An 18597-nucleotide genomic window follows, 5' to 3' on the forward strand; every position below is an offset into this window, starting at 1 on the left:
CTCTGTTATGGAGCTTTGCTCCTCAGTAAATTTTTAGGGTTATAAAGTAAGAAAAACTATTCAAGGCTCTGAGTTAAGGTTAATCAAAATAAAGAGGGCTCTGAAGAATTTCAGAAGGACCTAACAAAGCTAGGCATCTGGACAACGTGATGATAAATGAAACAGATAAGTACTACGTAATGTATAACTAGCTTGGCCAACCCTTGCCTTGATGCCTTCTGCTTTATGAATGATCAGGATGGAAATTCTCTTGTGGCTCCAAGGAACGTTGAGTGCTTTTTTCACATTCAAAAGGAGACATGCAGAGAATGATTTCCCCATAACATAAAAAAATCATTCCAGCCTCATCTAACCAACATTTAGCCTGCATCACATCTACAGGACTATGAAGGACTTAACTTTACACTGTTCAAATACAGATTTTCTTTTTCAGCAGTTTAAAAAGGAGCCAGTTTTTCTTGTATTATTGCTGGTACTTTGAAAGATACAAGCTGAATATATTCATATTAACATTCTTTATTAATTTATAATGGGACGATATATTTTTATTTCGTAGAAGGTCACTGTTATAACATTTCCAGGTGTACTTAAAGCTAGTGCAGCATCTATAGAAATGAATTGTTGCATACTCCTCCCCTATATGCAGCATACAAGCAAATAAATAATAATATAGGTGGGCTTTGCACTTACATAATGCTAGGTGTTCAAAGTGACTAAGAAATATTATTAACCCATCCTCATAACAGCTACGTTTTATTATCTCTCTTTTATAGGTGGGGTAATGAGTATAGAGAGCGCAAGTACCAAATTTTCAAACCATCCACTAATTTGGGAAGCCTGGACTTTTGGATACCCAGGTTGAGATGCCTAAAACTAGACTCTCTGAAGTCCAGGAGTAATCAATGGGAGCAACTGGTGTACAGAGACTTGACCTACTCTACTCAGTAGACAAGCACTGGATCTCAGTATAGTATTCTAGCCACAGGTTAAACAGTTTGTACATTCAACACAAATATTCTGGCATTCGAGCATATGTACAGAATTCCCCTTACCTTTTCTTCTTGATCTTGGAAAAAATCATTCCAGTTTTTAAGCAGTGACACCAAAACAGACTTGTCATTATACTTGATTAAAAAGTAAGGCAAGGCTGTAACTCTTTCCATCTGGCAAAGTTCATCATATGCTTTCTGGAGCGCTTGAATCTGAAAGCAAAAAAGACATCACAACAGATGGTTGGAATTATCCTAATTCAGCAGTGCTTGTGGGAGTCGAAAAATATTTCCTTAACTGAATATGTAATACCTTTTTTCTTTTAACTTGCTGAACACAAGTGTATCTATTCTAACAGTTTTTAACCATTTATTCAGTAGTTTTTTAAAAAAATTTATAACCAAGCATTTGAGAGTAATATGCAAAAGTTAAAACCATATAATCTTCAATGCAAAACAGGCAGAAGAAGCACTTCTGTCACTGTTACAAACTGATATATGGGGGAAAAAAAGACAAAACAAAATTACAGTGTTATTCTTAGGGCCAAAACAACTTGCAAATATGGAAGTCCCCTAAATAATAATAGTCCCACTGTTGGAGAGAGAGAGAGAGGGCTGAGAGCTCTGATTTGTCCTTAAAATACAAAAATATGGATCGGATGCTGGTAAACATTGATCATGATGCTGCATAATGATCAGCATCATCCATTCCATCTACTTTGGTTTTCAGTGGTCAGCTGCAATTGCTTCTTTATATCCTGACATCTACACTTTAACTGTACCATTGACTACCATCCCACATAAACTATGTTTTTTTGAGAGAAACAGTCTTTAGTCCTCCATTCTGTTTAAAAAGGAAGTATGAATAACCACAAAAATTAAACTCTCTTTCCTACTTTCAAAATACTCAACTGTTATTAGAGAGACAAGGTGGTTGAGGCAATATCTTTTATAGACCAACTGCTGTTGGTGAGAGAAATAAGCTGTAGCTCAAAAGCTTGTCTCTTTCACCAACAATAGCATGACCAATAAAAGATAATACCTCACCCACCTTGTCTCTAATATCCCTGGACCAAGACGGCTACAACAACACCACTACATACAACTGTTATTATCCAAATTGCTATAGTAAAAGTAACCAATTCTTCTAATGCTCATTAGTAACCACCTAGAACATTCCTGTAAGACTACATCTAAACCATTTCTAGAGGTGTATTTTAACTGTATTCCACTGTTAGATGATAAAATGCTTTGTGTAGTATGTTTGCGCTGTTGTACCAAGCTTCTCTCCCACATACCTCGCTATGGGGCTCAGCTTCCCACCAATTTCTAGTGGCATTAAAAGCACTTCACGGTTCAACACTAACTCACTCCAGTTAAAACAAAGGGTACAACTGAGTAACTCTACAATTTCTTTCTACCTTAGTAGCACAGAACTAACAGACTCATTCTCCCCTCAGGAGTTCCTACTTGCCCTCTGTCTCATAACCTAGTTCCCTTCTTCCCTGCACAGTCATGTGTTAACATTTTTTGCCATACTTCTACAAATAATCCAGGCATATCTTTTAAACCAACATCTTCCTGAACTAGAAGGATGATGATGATTTATTTCCAATGAGAATGCTTTACACCAGCAGTACTCAAACTATGGGGCGTTTGAGAAGCATGGGAATGTGTCAAGGGAGGTGAGAGCTGTGGGGTGGGTTTTTTTGGTTAAGAGCTCTGGTTGTCAGCCCCAGGTGGCTGGCGCTTGTGCAGAACAGCCGTGCACACCCGGAAAGTCGGGATAAAGGGGAAAGTTGGAGCCCCACCGCATTAGAACTGACAGCCAGAGCCCTGCCACCTGGGTTCGGGCTCTCCCCCCATTTCCCACCATCCCTCAGCGGGAGGCAACCCCAGGCTCAAGCTCTCCTTCCCACCCCCCATGTGGGGGAGGCAGCGCTCTGGCTATCTGCCCTGGAGTGGCAACAGCAGCAGAACAGAAGTAAGGGTGGCAATGAGGCGCTAATATCACTGTTCACATTGCCACCCTTACTTCTGGGCTGCTGCTGGTGTGGCGCTGCCTTCAGAACTAGGTGCCCAGCCAGCAGCCACTACTGTCTGCTCTGCCTTCAGAGCTGGGTGGAGGTATATGTACTTGGGAGAGAGGGGGCGTAAATGACTACAGACACAAAAAAGGGGGGCTCGATCAAATAAGTTTGAGAACCACTGCTTTAGATTATCCTATCACTGTATTTTCAATCAAAAGAAAAAATTGAAAGGTGCAGTCTCACCTTGAGCCATCAATGAAAAGGGCTCCACCACAGTCCACACACTAAGATGAAACAGTACCATTTAAAAATACATGTTCAATTTACAAAATTCAGGTAAGACCCTTTTTAGTACAAAGGGCTTACGGTATCCTCAATATGCTCCTACAATGTCAATCTTCGTCTTTCACTATAAGATGCTCCATCTACAATCATTTTAGTCAGAATAATAAAATAATTGTTCAGCTTTTTTTTGTAGAATTTGAAACAGTTATTAAAGACATAACTCTAAAGAAAACTGATTTAAAATCAATGTTATTACATAATTGGATTCCTGTGAACTCTCAGTTTCTAACCAAGAAGCCTGAAGCTGTTGCCAAACAGTCACCCTATTTTTTAAACTGTTTTCCTGAGACCATTCCTCTGCATGTCTACACTTTCTAATCCAGTGCAACAGCTTTTTCTTTGCTACCGCCTTCTTGTCTCAAGTTTGACCTCTAGTTCATCAGTCAAATGTTTCTGCTGCTGACAGAATCTTGCTATCACACCAGCCTCCTTTTCTGTCAGATAAATCATCATCCACAATACCCTCAACCACATTCTTCTTTCCAGGATAGCCATGATGTTCTCTAGACTCAAAAGTTATTAATATATATTATTTGTACTGCAGTAGTACCCAGTCATGCCCCATTGTGCTAAGTAGTGTGCAAACACAAAAAACATTCACTGTCCTGAAGAGTTAATATTTTCAATAAAGACAACACACAAAAGGAGAGAGAGCAAGATAAATTTCTCTTAAGGCTGACCAAGTCCCTCCCCAGGCTCTGTATTCCCACCAGGCTAACAACTAGAGCTAGTTGGGAATTTTTTGATGAAACATTTTTTCATTGGAAAATGCCAAATCTGTATAAACCAAAACCACTGTGGAAAAACATTGGTTTCAATGAACTGCCTATTTTTAAAAAAAATTGAATTTTTTTTTAAATTGCCCCGTTTTGATATTTTAAAAACCGTTTTTTGATTCTTCTTTAGAATTTTACATTAGTAAAAAAAGTACAAACATTTTGAAATGTTAGTACATTTTTTACATTAGTAAAAAAAGTACAAACATTTTGAAATGGTCAAAGTTGAAACAAAATATTTCAAAATCATGAACATGTTTCAACCGACTTGCTAGAAATACAAAAAAATTTTAGATCTTGTGAAAATTTTGACTTTTTTTTTCCCCCCTAGTATGTAGTGGGGAACTTTTTCAGAATCTCAAAAGTTCTCATAAGATGGGAAAACTATTTCTTTATCAGCTCTATTAACAACCTACTCTCCCAGACCACACTGTCTCTGAAATGCTTAAAAATCTTTTGTACATTCAATATTCTGTCCAAAGATACCAACATGAGCCCAGTCATGATTTATACTCAACCTCTTCACCTAACTGGATTGTTGCAAGAGGCAATAAAACATCAAAATGAGAATTTTATAATGTAAAAAAGAAATAAAAGTATAAAATCAATAACTCAGACAAACTAGCTACACCACTTAAAACTCACCAAGTTCAAGGACAAACTATGTAGTTTTACAAGCAATAAAGAAGATTGATCAGTACTAAAGATTTGACAGTGGGTGTTTGAGTACCTGAGTTGGAGAGAACCTTTCACCTAGGCAGACTGCCTGCTGAACAATAGGTATGCCATCAGGGAAGCAGAGAGCAGGGTAGCAAAACCAGTAATAGAAGCGATACTTTTTTAAATCCTAGAGGAAAAAAAAATATATATGCACATGTTAGAAGACAAATAATTACTAACCCAACTAGCCACTTAAAAACTGAGTGATTATAGCACTCCCAGTTACAGCTATGGCCATGATCCTGCAAACACTTAAGCAGGTCTTTAACTTTGCTCATGCAGACCCATTGGAGTAAAGTTAAGAATGTGTGTAAGTAGTTTGCAGACTAGGGGACCATGAGAGTTGTGTCAAGGAATTACACAATAGGAAACTGAGTTAATTCCATTTTTTTATTATTAAATATACTTTTTAATTTCTTGGCAAATATAGCAATGCAGCCCCAGATCTCAAGAGGCCTCCTGGAATTTTGCAACAAGGCCTCAGATGCACGCCACACAGGGCGGGACAGCAGCCCCAACCCTGCCACAGCAGCCCGGACCCGACCACGCCGAGCAGCCGGGAACCTAGACCCTGCCATGCAGGCCAGCCTTTAGCATACAGCTGAGCTGGGCTGTAGCTGTGTGCTACTTGGGCCACACGCAGCCCATGGGCCACTGGTTGAGAACCGCTGCATGAGAGGTTCCCAATCTGTGTTCCATGGACTGCTGCAAGTTTGTGAAGCAGTTACTTACTGGTGGTCCATGGATAGATGGTTGGTCACATGAGGCTGGCTCTCTTTTTTTCTCGTTACTAAATTGCATTAAAATACAGCCAAACATACAAGAAATAACATCCTAATATTACTTTTCAATGTAAACAATTGCTGCAGTTGCCAGATATATGTTGTGTAAGGATTTCCATACAAATCAAGAATGGAAGGAGAGGTTGTATCCAAGAGAGACACTATAAAATATTTCAGAATCCCTGCACTAGACATAACTTACTCCACTTCTACTGTTAAACTGATTTTATTGGACAGCACCATAATGCAGTTAAACTATAAAGCTACACAAATCAGTTTTGCATATTCCAACTGTTTTTGTTTCTATTTTTGAGCAAAGCTAGAGTTTTAAATATGCCACATTATCATACATATGGTTAGGGTTTTTTTTGTTTTTATTTTTTTTTACTTAAATAGACCAGATGGATGAAAGCTTTTAAAATGGTCAGCACAAATGTGTGACCAATGTGGAGTACAGCCCAGTTACAAATCACCCTCGGTTTACCTCTGAACTTTTCTCTCTCCTTCTTCGTGTTAATTCCATCAACTGGGGTCCTCTCAACAAGCCCTCTCCCACCAAAGTGCTCTGTTTAATGCCATATCCTCCATCTTACCACATACCAACATGTCTTCCTTTACGACATCCCACCACTTTTTCTTGGGTTGGCTTCTCTGTCTTTTTCCTTCCATCTTGATCTGTTGGTCTCTCTTACCAACATAGCTGCGCTTTACATGACCAAAACATCTGAGTCTGCATATCCTCATTTTTTTATCCCAAAGGCTGTCAAAAGTGACAACTCTGTACAAACAGTTGTCATGAATAAATATGGTGAACTTTTCCTTATTTAAATATTCCCTTATAGCACAGACAGGCATTAAGTGAAAGCAAGCACCGTTTATGAGATCATTATCTCTGCACAGTTTTAATTTGACCTGATCTTTAAAAGATCAAATAATTTGTGCTCTAGGATATCTTTATTAAAAAGGCCATGGTTTTCTGTAATCTATACAATGGTATCTATAGTAAATTAAGAGATTATTATATTTGAAACAGAGATACACCCACACAGATCCATTCTCTCTCTCACACACACACACAAAGTATACAGAAACTTGATTAAACGCATAATTCAGCTTTTATATTGGGAATCTGTAAATCTTTTAATCAGAAAGAGCAGTTTAATATATTAACGTCTCATGACATTTAATTGATACCAGTATTTTGTATATTTTTTTCATATAAGGAAAGGTTCTAACATAAAATAATCTCTTTCTGAGCTATGCCAAACGTATGGAAGGTAAAAGTATCAGACTTAAAAATTAAACATTATAACACTTCTATTTTTTAGCTATAGTGAAGAACGTTCCTTGAAGTCCAATGAAACACAGGCAACCAGATATTTTAGAATGTATGTACTTGTAATCTGAGAAATACACCCACAACAAATTTTTTATAGTTATAAAATAAAGGAAACTATGGCCATAATCCTGCAAAAACATGCACACAGGTCTAACTTCAATAGGACTATATCTGTCCTTTAAATTCAGTGCATGTGTATATGTTTTCAGGAGTGGTATATTTGCACATGCTTAGTTAGGTGAGAGAAAGCACAAAAGGCAAGGAGAAGGTGCAGCAAGCAGTAAACTTAACCTAGACATATAAGGCTAACTGGAACTGTTAAAGATACTTGGTTGAGATTTTCACAGCAGACTAGAGGATTTAGGAACACAGCTCCCATTAACTTCAATGGGAGTTGCATGGCTAAAACTTAGTTGGCTTTGAAAACGTCAACCTATATTTATAATTACAACCATTTTCTCATTTTCCTCTACATCAGAAGAGGAACATTTGTACCCAACTTAGTGAAGGAAGCTTAGTCTAGTCATCTAAACATTGTAACACATAGGATACTTGCAATGAAACATTCAATTTCCATCAGATCAACTCACCCTTCAAAGGTAGACAAATGGAGTACAGTGAAACTTACTTTGCGCAAACCCTGGTGCAATTTCCAGAAAGGTTCTGTCTGCTTTGAACGGACAATAAGTATCCTGTCCCATTTATTGCTTTAGGTGTAGATTTTTGGCCGGCTGCTCTTCATCAACATTTTCCATTACTGTGCAGTGTGCTGTGCATCAGCGAACAGCTGCTTTTGACCCCAGCAGTGGCTACATTTCAGTTCTGCAGTGTGGTGTCACAAAAGTGACACCACAGTTAAGGTTGTGCCAAATTTTCAATTTCGTAGCAATGACAAAGTTATTTAAAAATTGTGTGCTTTGAATTGTAGAATTAATTTGAATACTCTGAAGGGCAGGAGTGGGGAGAAAAGAGAAGGGAAAAATCATCCGGAGTTTAGTTAAATCTATTCCAAAAACCACCATGTGATAAAAAAAATTCTGGAATGTCCTACCTTTTCTTCAAATCCCTTTTAAATATAAAACCAAGCAGTCTAAGGTGTAGTGCATGTAATTCTTTAGTATGTGTTGTCCAGACCAATGTTTGTTAAAACTTTTAACTTATTGGACCTGAGCAATGTTGAATCAGAAGACCTTTCTAAATTAACGGACTGTGGGACAGTCACACATGCCCATCTGTTGATGCAAGAGAGTAGGAGATGGCCATTAAGGTTTTGCAAGTGCAGGTTGATTAAAGTTAGCATGGGTATTGCTTTTCATTATTTGTATTTCTGTATTCATGTATTTCTGCAGTACTGGAGGCTACGGTGGGTGCTTGGGGTGTTCTAATGCAACCTTCACTGTTACTAAGCAAAGTTTGTGTTTGTATGTGGGTTGTGAATTATTTTGGGATCCTTTGGGTTGAAAGGCAAAAGAAGAATATAAACTTGTTGTTATGCACTATTTAACTGAATGCCTAGGCACCAACACTGCGCTGAGCACCCACTGGTAGCCTCCCTATCAGCTCCCTGACCTCCTTCAGCGCCTCCTGCCCACCTGCAGGCCCCGCAAAACAGAGCCTCCCCCTCCCTCATCACCCCCCCCCCCGCCACTAACAGCTGTTTCGCAGAACGCAGGAGGCTCTGGGGAGGAGGAGCAAGTACGCAGCGCGCTCAGGGAAGGGGGTGGAGCAGCGGCGGGAAGAGGTGGGGTAGGAGTGGAACATTGGGGGAAAAGAGGTGGAGTGGGGGAAAGGCCTGGATCAGAGCTGGGGGTCGAGCACCCCTTGGCACTTCGAAACGTTGGTGCCCGTGACTGAATGAGCTATACTATGATAAGAGTGCTTGTACCCGTGATGAAAGAGTTGAGCAATATTCTTTTAGCACTTATTCTCATCTTCCCATCTCTCCAGCAAATTTATTGCTCAGGGAATAAGTGAATCAAGCCTGCAGGTTCTTTGATCAGTCTTGACTTTTATTGTGCTCACTTGACCCAGGAGTTTAATTGCCATTATTTATTTTTATATATGGAATCCAAGAATCCTTTACATTTGTAGAGAAGCACATGAATGTACAAAATGCAGTCTGGTAACTACAGTAGTTATATTACTACTTTTCACTGACATGGTTCATTATTATTTGTGTTTCACTATTCAGAGTATGGAATAAATTGCATTACTTACTGCGAAAGTCAGAAGCAGGAATTTGTTCAAGAGCATGGGGTTTTCAAGGGCAGTCCCCGATTTTATCGTCTCCCATATCTGTCAGTGGACCAAAAAAAAAATCACAAAAAAGAAGCATATGGAGAGATTCATTCACCTTTCCTTCTTCCATATATGTTAAAAGCTCAAACTAATCATAGACAAGACATGTAGGGCTATAAGGGACTTCAAGAGGTCATCTACTCCACCCCCTTGTGCCAAGGCAGGATTAAGTAATATTCTTAGTAATTTAGGCAAGACTTTTCCCTACTTAATTCAGCCCATGCTCTAATAAATGCTCACCCCATAAGCAGGCATTTCAACAAAGCTCTGGTTTGTCCTGGCGTCTTGGGAATTACAAATGACAGTTCTACTTTTATAGGCTTTACATTTCACTTTCATTCTGCCAGGTAAGGATCAGAAGCACAGAGCTCATCCAGAACTACGTCTCCCATATGACAGACACAGCCTATACCAGCAGATATCTAGGCTTAAATTTTGAAGGTTTTACATAATTTCACATAAAAATGATAACAATTAACATGTTTTTCCTACAGCAACAGCCCCTCATATGGATGAATCATAACCAACACAGCAGCTTTGGGTTGGTTTGTTCTCCTAGATCTCTCATCCTTGCAATATGTAGGGTACTGAAAGTGACAAAAATCCCAGTGGCAGGATCACAAGAACAAAAAAGTCTAGAAGTGCAGACAGGTGGCATGCTGCGCAGAGTTAAACAAACCCAAATGTAGCCAATTAGTTCATTTTTGCATTCATTTATTGTATATTGTGTGATGTTATGATTATTCATATATCGGGGTCCTCAAACTTGGGGTCGGGATCCTTGAGGGGGTCGCAAGGTTATTACATGGGGGAGGGGGTGTCGCTGAGCGGCACTCAGCATGGAGGTTACTGAGAACCATCATCTCACTGTTGCTGTCCAGAGGTGATCAGAAGCAAGCAGAAGACACTAAACTGCCTCCTCCAAAAGCAACTGTATCCCAAAGCCGGGGTTAGATGGGTCAGTGGGGGATGGTCACGAGCTTTCCCCAAATCCTATTTTCTCTGTAAATGTATTTAATTGTTAACCTCACCTCATTTGCTGCTTTTTCCAAAAGTGACTTCTTATCACAGGATTTGAAAGATTCAAAAGTGTTGGTGTTATATAACATTCCGACAGCAGGACAGCAGTGTGCTGGGGTGGCAGCATTCCTAGACAGGAGACAATGACACTCTTGGAACCACATACTAACATTTTTGCCAGAGCTTTCATTAACAGTAACTAATGGGAGCTCTCACATTAAGCTCCAAGGATGCAGAGTTTTCCAAGCAGAGTGGTGACTATATACATCACAATGAGGCAGAAGGCGAGTCAAGGACAGTTCCACTTAAAATGCTTGTAGGCAGTTACAAAAATGTGCTTGCATTCAGGGACAAAAGAGACATGCAACTCAGTAATTATTAGGATGACTTGATCAACTGAAGGCTTAGAAATGCAGAGGACACCTCATGACACAATGACAAATGCCACTGTGGTATTGGAGATAGGAAAGAGCTGGAAAATATTAGTTTTATACTTCTGACAAAGATTATGAAGATAGACAGTCTCGTGTGTACGGTTTGACCTACCTCAATGAATTCCTCGCAACTTTTCAAAAGCATATGAGAATTCTGCCTTTTAAGAGTATTCCCCAAATACTCCATTAAGTGTTTATAGCCTTTAAATTTAATTTAGAAATTTTTGTGCTGTACTTCAGATCCCTAATAGAGATGGAGACGTTTTGCCCTGATTCAGCAAAGCACATGCTTTAGTGCTTTATCGAATGGGAATCAGTTTAAGCATCTGATTAAGTGTATTGCTCACTGAAGGTCTTTTTAAATAAAATTACTACTATTATTCATAAAAGCCTGCAAGACATTCCTTGCTTACTGCATTTTCCACATCATCGCAGTTACTCACTTATCTCTAGAAGGTGCAAGGAGGTTCAAATATCATAGAATCATAAAATATCAGGGTTGGAAGGGACCTCAGGAAGTCATCTAGTCCAACCCCCTGCTCAAAGCAGGACCAATCCCCAACTAAATCATCCCAGCCAGGGCTTTGTCAAGCCTGACCTTAAAAACTTCTAAGGAAGGAGATTCCACCACCTCCCTAGGTAACGCATTCCAGTGTTTCACCACCCTCCTGGTGAAAAAGTTTTTCCGAATATCCAACTTATGTCACATCATAATGTAAATTTTCCATGAGCATTATGATTTTCAGTGAAGAGCCCCTTGGGGAATCTCTGGGATAAATACATCTTTTTTAAAAAATCAATTTTCTTTTAAACTAAAAAAAAAAAAAAAAAAAAAGGTGATTCAGTTAAGAGTGGTACATTAAAAATAAAGACATCCCAAAGTGAACATAAAACAACATAGTACTAATGTTGAACAGTTAAAGTCAGAAAATCCACAGGTTCTGTTATCTATAGCAACATTAACTAGACAATGCTCCTTATAGATATTAGTGTGTTTTATTCAATTTCTTTACTGGTAAAATTTGTGGTTTAGTAAATTAGGCTGCAATACTGCAAATAATTTATGCTTGCTTCATTCAATGGATGTGAATAGTTCAATGACTTCCATGAGATTGTTTACATGTGTAAAGTTGCAGTGTTTGTAGGATCAAGGCCTTAATGATTATCAGAAAAGATAAATTATAAATATACAGGACATGCAACTTCTGCAGAATTTAAAGCCAAAAGAGACCATTTTGATCATGTAGTCTGAATTCCTGCATAAAACAGGTAGGAGAATTATTCCACCCAGTAATTCCCGCAGTAGAATTCTTCCTCACTGCATAAGTGAACATTTGGTTGTTGTAATATTGCCATAAGAAATTAAAATAGCCCTGATATCAAGTTACAAGTTTGTTAGGTTCAGTCCCTCTGGGGCACTTGGCATTGGCCACTATCAGTAGATAGGATACTGGGCTGGATGGACCTTTGGTCTGACCCAGTATGGCCATTCTTATGTACATACAATTTTTGTTCTCCACAATTTTCTTCAGTTCCCGATGTTAAAACAGTGTTTTCTGAGATGATTTTGTTGTGTTTCAATGTGACATTTACAATCTCCTGCAGACAAACAGTTCCAGTGGTAGCTCCTATCTTTTCAAAGTCATTAGTGAGGACAATTGTGAAAATCAAATTGAGATATCAAAATGTGGGTAGATCCTCATTAAAATTCTGCTAATACTCTTAGAAGATGCACACCAAGCATATTCATAAGTGATTCGTAAATTAGGTGTAGCTATATTATCCCCCCCCCTTTTTTTTTAAGCTGCAAAATCACATAAAGTACTTACACATCAAAGGCACTAAACTCCAATGTTAAACGAGCTGGTAGACCAAAAGGATCACCTGGACAAAAACAAAGTTTCTTTTAAATAACAGCAGCAGCAACTATATCACAGTAAAAACAACAGACCAAATATCAGAGGGGTAGCCGTGTTAGTCTGGATCTGTGAAAGCACCAAAGAGTCCTGTGGTACCTTATAGACTAACAGATGTATTGGAGCATAAGCTTTCTTCTGTGAATACCCACTTCTTGCATCTGAAAAAGTGTGTAAGTGGGTATTCACCGAAGAAAGCTTATGCTCCAATACATCTGTTAGTCTATAAGGTGCCACAGGACTCTTTGCCGCTTTCACAGACCAAATATAGTTTCCTGAACCAAGGGTAAAATCCTGCTCCCATTGAAATAAATATGAATAGAATAAGAATCTCTAGTTTTTCATATAGCCACAGATTTTTTTATATATACACACTCACATATATACATACACACACACACCCCTCATATCTTTTTTCTGTGTCTTATTATGACTGTGGAATATTTTGTACATGTACTACAAATTCTTATAAACAGAAATATAATTAAGCAAAAGACAACGGGAGAAAATCTGGTATGCCTAATAAAAAGTTCAGTTTTTACCTACCATTATAGTAGTAGCCTTTGATACCTTTCGGAGTCTCATCTAATCTATACTCATTGAGTTTCTTCTGTGTCAGCTCATGCCAGAATCCCGCATCCAAGGCACTGGTGAAGGGAACAAACTGTAGCTTTGGGATTCCAGGTTCCAGAGGATTATGTGCCTCACTACCAGCAGTTGCCATTATTTTATACAATTAAAGCTGTTAAAAACAGACAAAAATTCTGTGAGAAGAGTCATTCCTGATAGCTACTTATAGAGCTGGTTATGTTGGCTTTGGAGGTTTAACAGTGTTTTGTTTTTCAAAACCTACAGATGTCATTTACAACAAACACACAAAATGACAAAATCTTTAGTATACTAGCCAAGCCCTCTCTCTATGTAAGAAGCGAGAAATTCATTTGCGGAAGAGGGGTGTGCATGTGTACACACACGCACACCCACCCACACCCCTTCTGTAAATTAAGTTCTCGCTTCTTCGGGAAGATTTTTTCTTCAACATGCTCATGCAGTGCCAGAGAGACGCAAAGACAAAACTGGTCTAACTAAACCTAATAAACACCAGATTCAAGGGTGGCCAAAGCACACTCCAGAAACCACATGTGGCCCAGTAGCCAGCGCCGGCCTTGTGGGGGGGCTGCGCGACCGCCCAGGGCACCGTGCACAGGCGGTGGGGGGGCTCCCTCTACAGAGTGTCAGAACAACAGACCCCCCCCGCCCAGCCCGGCTCCGCCCCTCAGCCCTGTTCACCTCCGCCGCGGTCCGCCACCATCCCCCGCGCCGCCTGCCCCTCCGACCGCTCCACCTCCGAGTCCGCCCAGCTCCTCCCCCAGGCCCCCTCGGCCACCATCCCCTGCTCCGCCTCCTGCCCAACTCCTCCCGCAGCCCCGGTCCGCCAGCACCGCCCGCCCGCCTGTCTCGCCTCGCCCCGCCTCTACCTGCCCCAACTCCTCCCCACATCCTCCGCTCCGCCCCGCCCCCATCACCCTCTGCGCTCCGCTCCCGGCCCCGTCCGCCATCACCGCGCCCCGCTCCGCCCCCAGCGCAGCTCCACCCCGAGCCTCGCCCGGGGCGCCATCTTAGGCAAGGTCGGCCCAACGTATTTAAAGAATTGGCCTGTTTTCCGCAGCTTAGCACCCATGCGAGCAGCAACCCCTTTCTTCCATTTGCTTCTGCTGTTACCATGAGTGAATGTGCTCGAGTCAGCTAGAGACGGGTCTAGCGCCAACAAAATCCAAGAGATGGGTGCCAGAAGGGAAGGTGGAATAAGAACAAAAATCACCTGGCAAGTAAAGAGCCAGCCTGCAGCCGACTGAAGTGTCCCTCTCCCCGCTCAACCTCGCTTCAAAGCGTTTGGCCACCCTGATAATCAACATAGCTGTGAAGTGTTGCTAAAAAGCCAGTTCTGAAACAAATTTGATTTGGATGGGGAAGAAACACTCCCTACCTTTCATTAATGTATTTCAACATTTTGTCTTAAATGAGTGAAATTAGCAAAACCTACAAATAGCAAGTGTGAAAAAAAGCTTGGTGTCCACCCTTTATTCATTTGTGAATAAAACAATCAGTTCCGAAAAATATTTTGCTGACTGCTATAATGGAAGACTTATCAAATTGGAGTTATACCATACAACCAGGGATGTTTACATTTTAGAAGGCCTTTATCCACTTTTATTTGGCACAAACTTAAAATTTTGTAAAAATGAACTTTCAAAAAAAGCAAACTAATGTTTTCAGAATTTTACACTAATCTCCCTGAAAACAATGCTTAGTCAGCAAATAAACATTTTCCCCCCCTAAATCTAAAACAAAGTTTACAGCACTAAGAATCTCAAAGTGAAGCAATTTTAGAGGGAAAGGAATGTAAATCTGACTTTATTACCTTTCATATTCTAAACTGAGGGAAATGTATATTCTCAACTAAGAGCTCAAATAATGACAATTTGATTATTAATAGGCTTTCATTTGCAATCATGGTATATATAGCATAGGTGAAGACGTACTTATAACAATCAACTTTTAAAACTGACATCTCTTTAGCCTGCTGCTGGGTATCAACCTGAAATCTAATCTAGACCAAAAAATAAAGTAGTATGCCATCCATTGAGCCCCTCTGCCAGTGTTTGTGGTTTTACACTCATACCAACTTATTTTTACATATTTTTCTTTCCCCCGTTTTAACCCAAAAGCCCCACATCAAGAAGAAGGGAAACTGATAGCAGAATATACAGAAAGAAAAGGAGTACTTGTGGCACCTTAGAGACTAACCAATTTATTTGAGCATGAGCTTTCGTGAGCTACAGCTCACTTCATCAGATGTTTACCGTGGAAACTGCAGCAGACTTTATATACACACAGAGAATATGAAACAATACCTCCTCCCACCCCACTGTCCTGCTGGTAATAGCTTATCTAAAGTGATCAACAGGTGTATGGGGGTGGGGGGGATGTGAGAAAACCTGGATCTATGCAGGAAATAGCCCGACTTGACTATGTAAAGAGTTGTCACTTTGGATGGGCTAGCACCAGCAGGAGAGTGAATTTGTGTGGGGGGGTGGAGGGTGAGAAAACCTGGATTTGTGCTGGAAATGGCCCACCTGTTGATCACTTTAGATAAGCTATTACCAGCAGGACAGTGGGGTGGGAGGAGGTATTGTTTCATATTCTCTGTGTGTATATAAAGTCTGCTGCAGTTTCCACAGTAAACATCTGATGAAGTGAGCTGTAGCTCACGAAAGCTCATGCTCAAATAAATTGGTTAGTCTCTAAGGTGCCACAAGTACTCCTTTTCTTTTTGCGAATACAGACTAACACGGCTGTTCCTCTGAAACCTGTCAGAATATACAGAGTTAAAGGTGAAAATGATTGTATATTAAGCTGTTGTCAAATGCACATCGTAAACAGACTGCAAAAAAAATTTGGTTTTATTCTTTCACTTATTGTAATTTAACAAGTGTGTAAAATATTTCCTGCCCACCACTTGGTCCTCAGAGGGCTCCTCTCTGCCCCCTGGCCTCACTCCCCTGCTCCTCTCGGCCCCCTGGCTGGATCCAGTGCACCCCAGCTCCAGGCAGTCTCTGCTTCCCACCACCTGTGGGGCCCCATCTGTCTCCCCAGAGCTGAGCCACCTGGGACTGGTGCAGAAGCCTGGCCAGTCTCAGCCAGGTGGAGGGGACGGGACAGTGTGGGGGACTTGGCTGGGCCCCTCCAGGCAAGGTGTCTTGACTGATTGCACCACTCCTGAAGGGATGGAGCAATTCCTAGCCCCGGGGCCAGCCCTGGCTGTGCTGCTGGCTCAGCCCAGCAGATACAATCACCTCCCAGAAGAGCCAGTGAGTGCAGCCAGGAGAGAGGGTTTGGGGGAGTGGGTCTCTGGGAGGTCTGGGGGGGGGGTGTTAGGCCGTGAGGGGGTGGGAAAGATCTGTGTGTGTTGGGGCACTAGGGAGTAGGGGTTCTGTGGGGGCGCTGGGCCATTGTGGTGGGGCCGTGGGCAGGGGAGCATTGGGCATGGGTGGTATGCAGGGCCCTGTGCATTTGTGTGTGGGGAATCTGGGGGGGCGCTGGGCATCGGGAGTCAGAGGGTGTTGTGCAGGGGGGCTGTATGGCGTGACATGGGCCTGCCCCAGAGGGGAAGGAGTAGGCTGGCAGCACAGGGCCGGGCAGGCCACTGTGTGTCTGGCAACTGCTGGTGGAGTGGGGCCACCCCTGCCATGCCATGCCCCATTACCCCGGCTGGCCCCTCGCTCTGGGGACTGACCTCCCCGCGCCATGCTTCATTGCCTCCATGGGGGCCCACAAATATGTTTGGCGCCAGGCCCACAAAAGGTTAATCCGGCCCTGCACTGCATACGAACTTTAAAGGCAGTCAGCTATCCCACTGCCCCAGTTCTTTCTAGCTACAGTGCAATATTAACTGCCTATGACTATAGAGTTGATCAAGAAATAGAATTTTCCTTCTGCTGTAAGGAATTTTGACATTTCCAAATTAGCTTCCATTATAAATCATAATGGAAATTGAAAGTATCAAATTAAAAATCCCAAGCAGTTAAGAATTGTAAATGTTGAAATGAAAAACATAATTTTGTTTTTAAACATTGACTTGAAATAAAAATATTCATTTTCATTCTCCTGATTGGAAAAATCAGAAAATTGTCAAAATCAACACTTTCTGAATAGAAAATGTTTTGTGCGAAAAATTTCAGCTAGTTCTACCTATGACCAATTGTCGCATTTATATCACCTCCACAGTAGTCACTATTTTCAGATTTATTGTGAGTTCTTCTAAGTCCTACTTCCATCTGGATCCCATCTAAATTGTACTTTTATGGCCTAATTTTCTTTCTTCTGTTTTTACAGCTTTTCTAGGCATATCATTTTATTACTATTTTTGTAGGTTTTTTTCCATTATAAAGAGGACCTGAAAAATGCACTACTAGAATTAGAAATGTCATATAGGTCACTACTAGAAAATGGTCATCCTCCCCTGCTGAAAATAGGAGCCGAAGCCACCCAATTTCTGAAGAATTTAAACTTTTATTTAAAAAGGTTGTGAAAGATGACCTTCCAGACACCAAATGTAAACAGGCGTTATGTTGTCTTCCTGAGTCTTCAGGCAGAGAGTGCCTCTGTTGCTGCTCACAGATTTGCCAAGCAGTAACATGAAATTAACTAGACTCTGGTCTGTCTTCCAGCTATTATTCAGAACTCTGGTGAAAACAACTGAACTGTAAAAATAATATCAGTTTTATTTCCTTGCTGCTACATGGGAAAACTATGAGCAGCAGCAAAACAGGTGTTGAGGAGGAAAGCAAAAAAGAGGGTGGGCATGGGGTAGAGCAGAGACCTCTTTCTTTTCCATTCCACTGCAGTGGAATAATTTCTGTAATAAAAGTAGCATTATCACATTCAGTCACAGTAAAGAACCAGCGCTGCTTGAAGCACAACATAGCAGAACTAATAAAGGTTACTCCCTATATGACATTTCTAATTTATAAATGCAGGGTAATTCTTTCTCTATTAGCCAACTGGGATACAGAAGGAAAACTTGAGATGTGTGCGTATCATGGACCCTTAAGAATCTGTGTAATAAATGTAAGTGTTATAAATACTGAGTTTTGGCACATTCTGCAGATAAGACATCACCTTACATTTGTAGGAACAATAACCAGAATATCGTTCTTAATTTAAGAGCAGAAAACAATTGAGGAATGTAGCTAGGTGGTGTGGCTCCCCACCGCCCCGGATAGGGTCGAGCCCCTCCAGACACCAGAGTGGGCGGAGCCAGGAAGCTCTGAGCCCGCCCCTCAGAGGGACTGGTGGCGACCCAGAAGTAGAAAGGCGGGCCCTCAGAGCTCACTAGAGGACCAGCCTCGGGGGAGGCCAGACATAGCCAGCCTAGCCCGCGACTG

The 18597-nt window shown here is 41.0% G+C and overlaps 1 protein-coding gene across 7 annotated transcripts in view; it reads right to left on the reverse strand.

Annotated features, from left to right (window-relative positions):
- ATG7 (autophagy related 7) overlaps nucleotides 1-18597 on the reverse strand; it is a 266281-nt gene that overhangs the window by 245928 nt on the left and 1756 nt on the right. For 4 of the 7 annotated variants that reach the window (XM_048856908.2, XM_048856905.2, XM_048856903.1 and 1 more), the window contains exons 1-7: nucleotides 13940-14007; nucleotides 13196-13391; nucleotides 12563-12617; nucleotides 10311-10428; nucleotides 9199-9276; nucleotides 4871-4987; nucleotides 1053-1202 (exon numbers count right to left, since the gene is read on the reverse strand). In XM_048856908.2, the coding sequence (XP_048712865.1) occupies nucleotides 1053-1202; nucleotides 4871-4987; nucleotides 9199-9276; nucleotides 10311-10428; nucleotides 12563-12617; nucleotides 13196-13373 (696 nt within the window). In that variant the 5' untranslated portion in view covers nucleotides 13374-13391; nucleotides 13940-14007. The other 3 variants (XM_075130560.1, XM_048856904.2, XM_048856902.2) reach the window with 3 other exon arrangements.

Source organism: Caretta caretta, chromosome 7, assembly GCF_965140235.1.
Source record: "Caretta caretta isolate rCarCar2 chromosome 7, rCarCar1.hap1, whole genome shotgun sequence".
Lineage (NCBI taxonomy): Eukaryota > Metazoa > Chordata > Testudines > Cheloniidae > Caretta > Caretta caretta.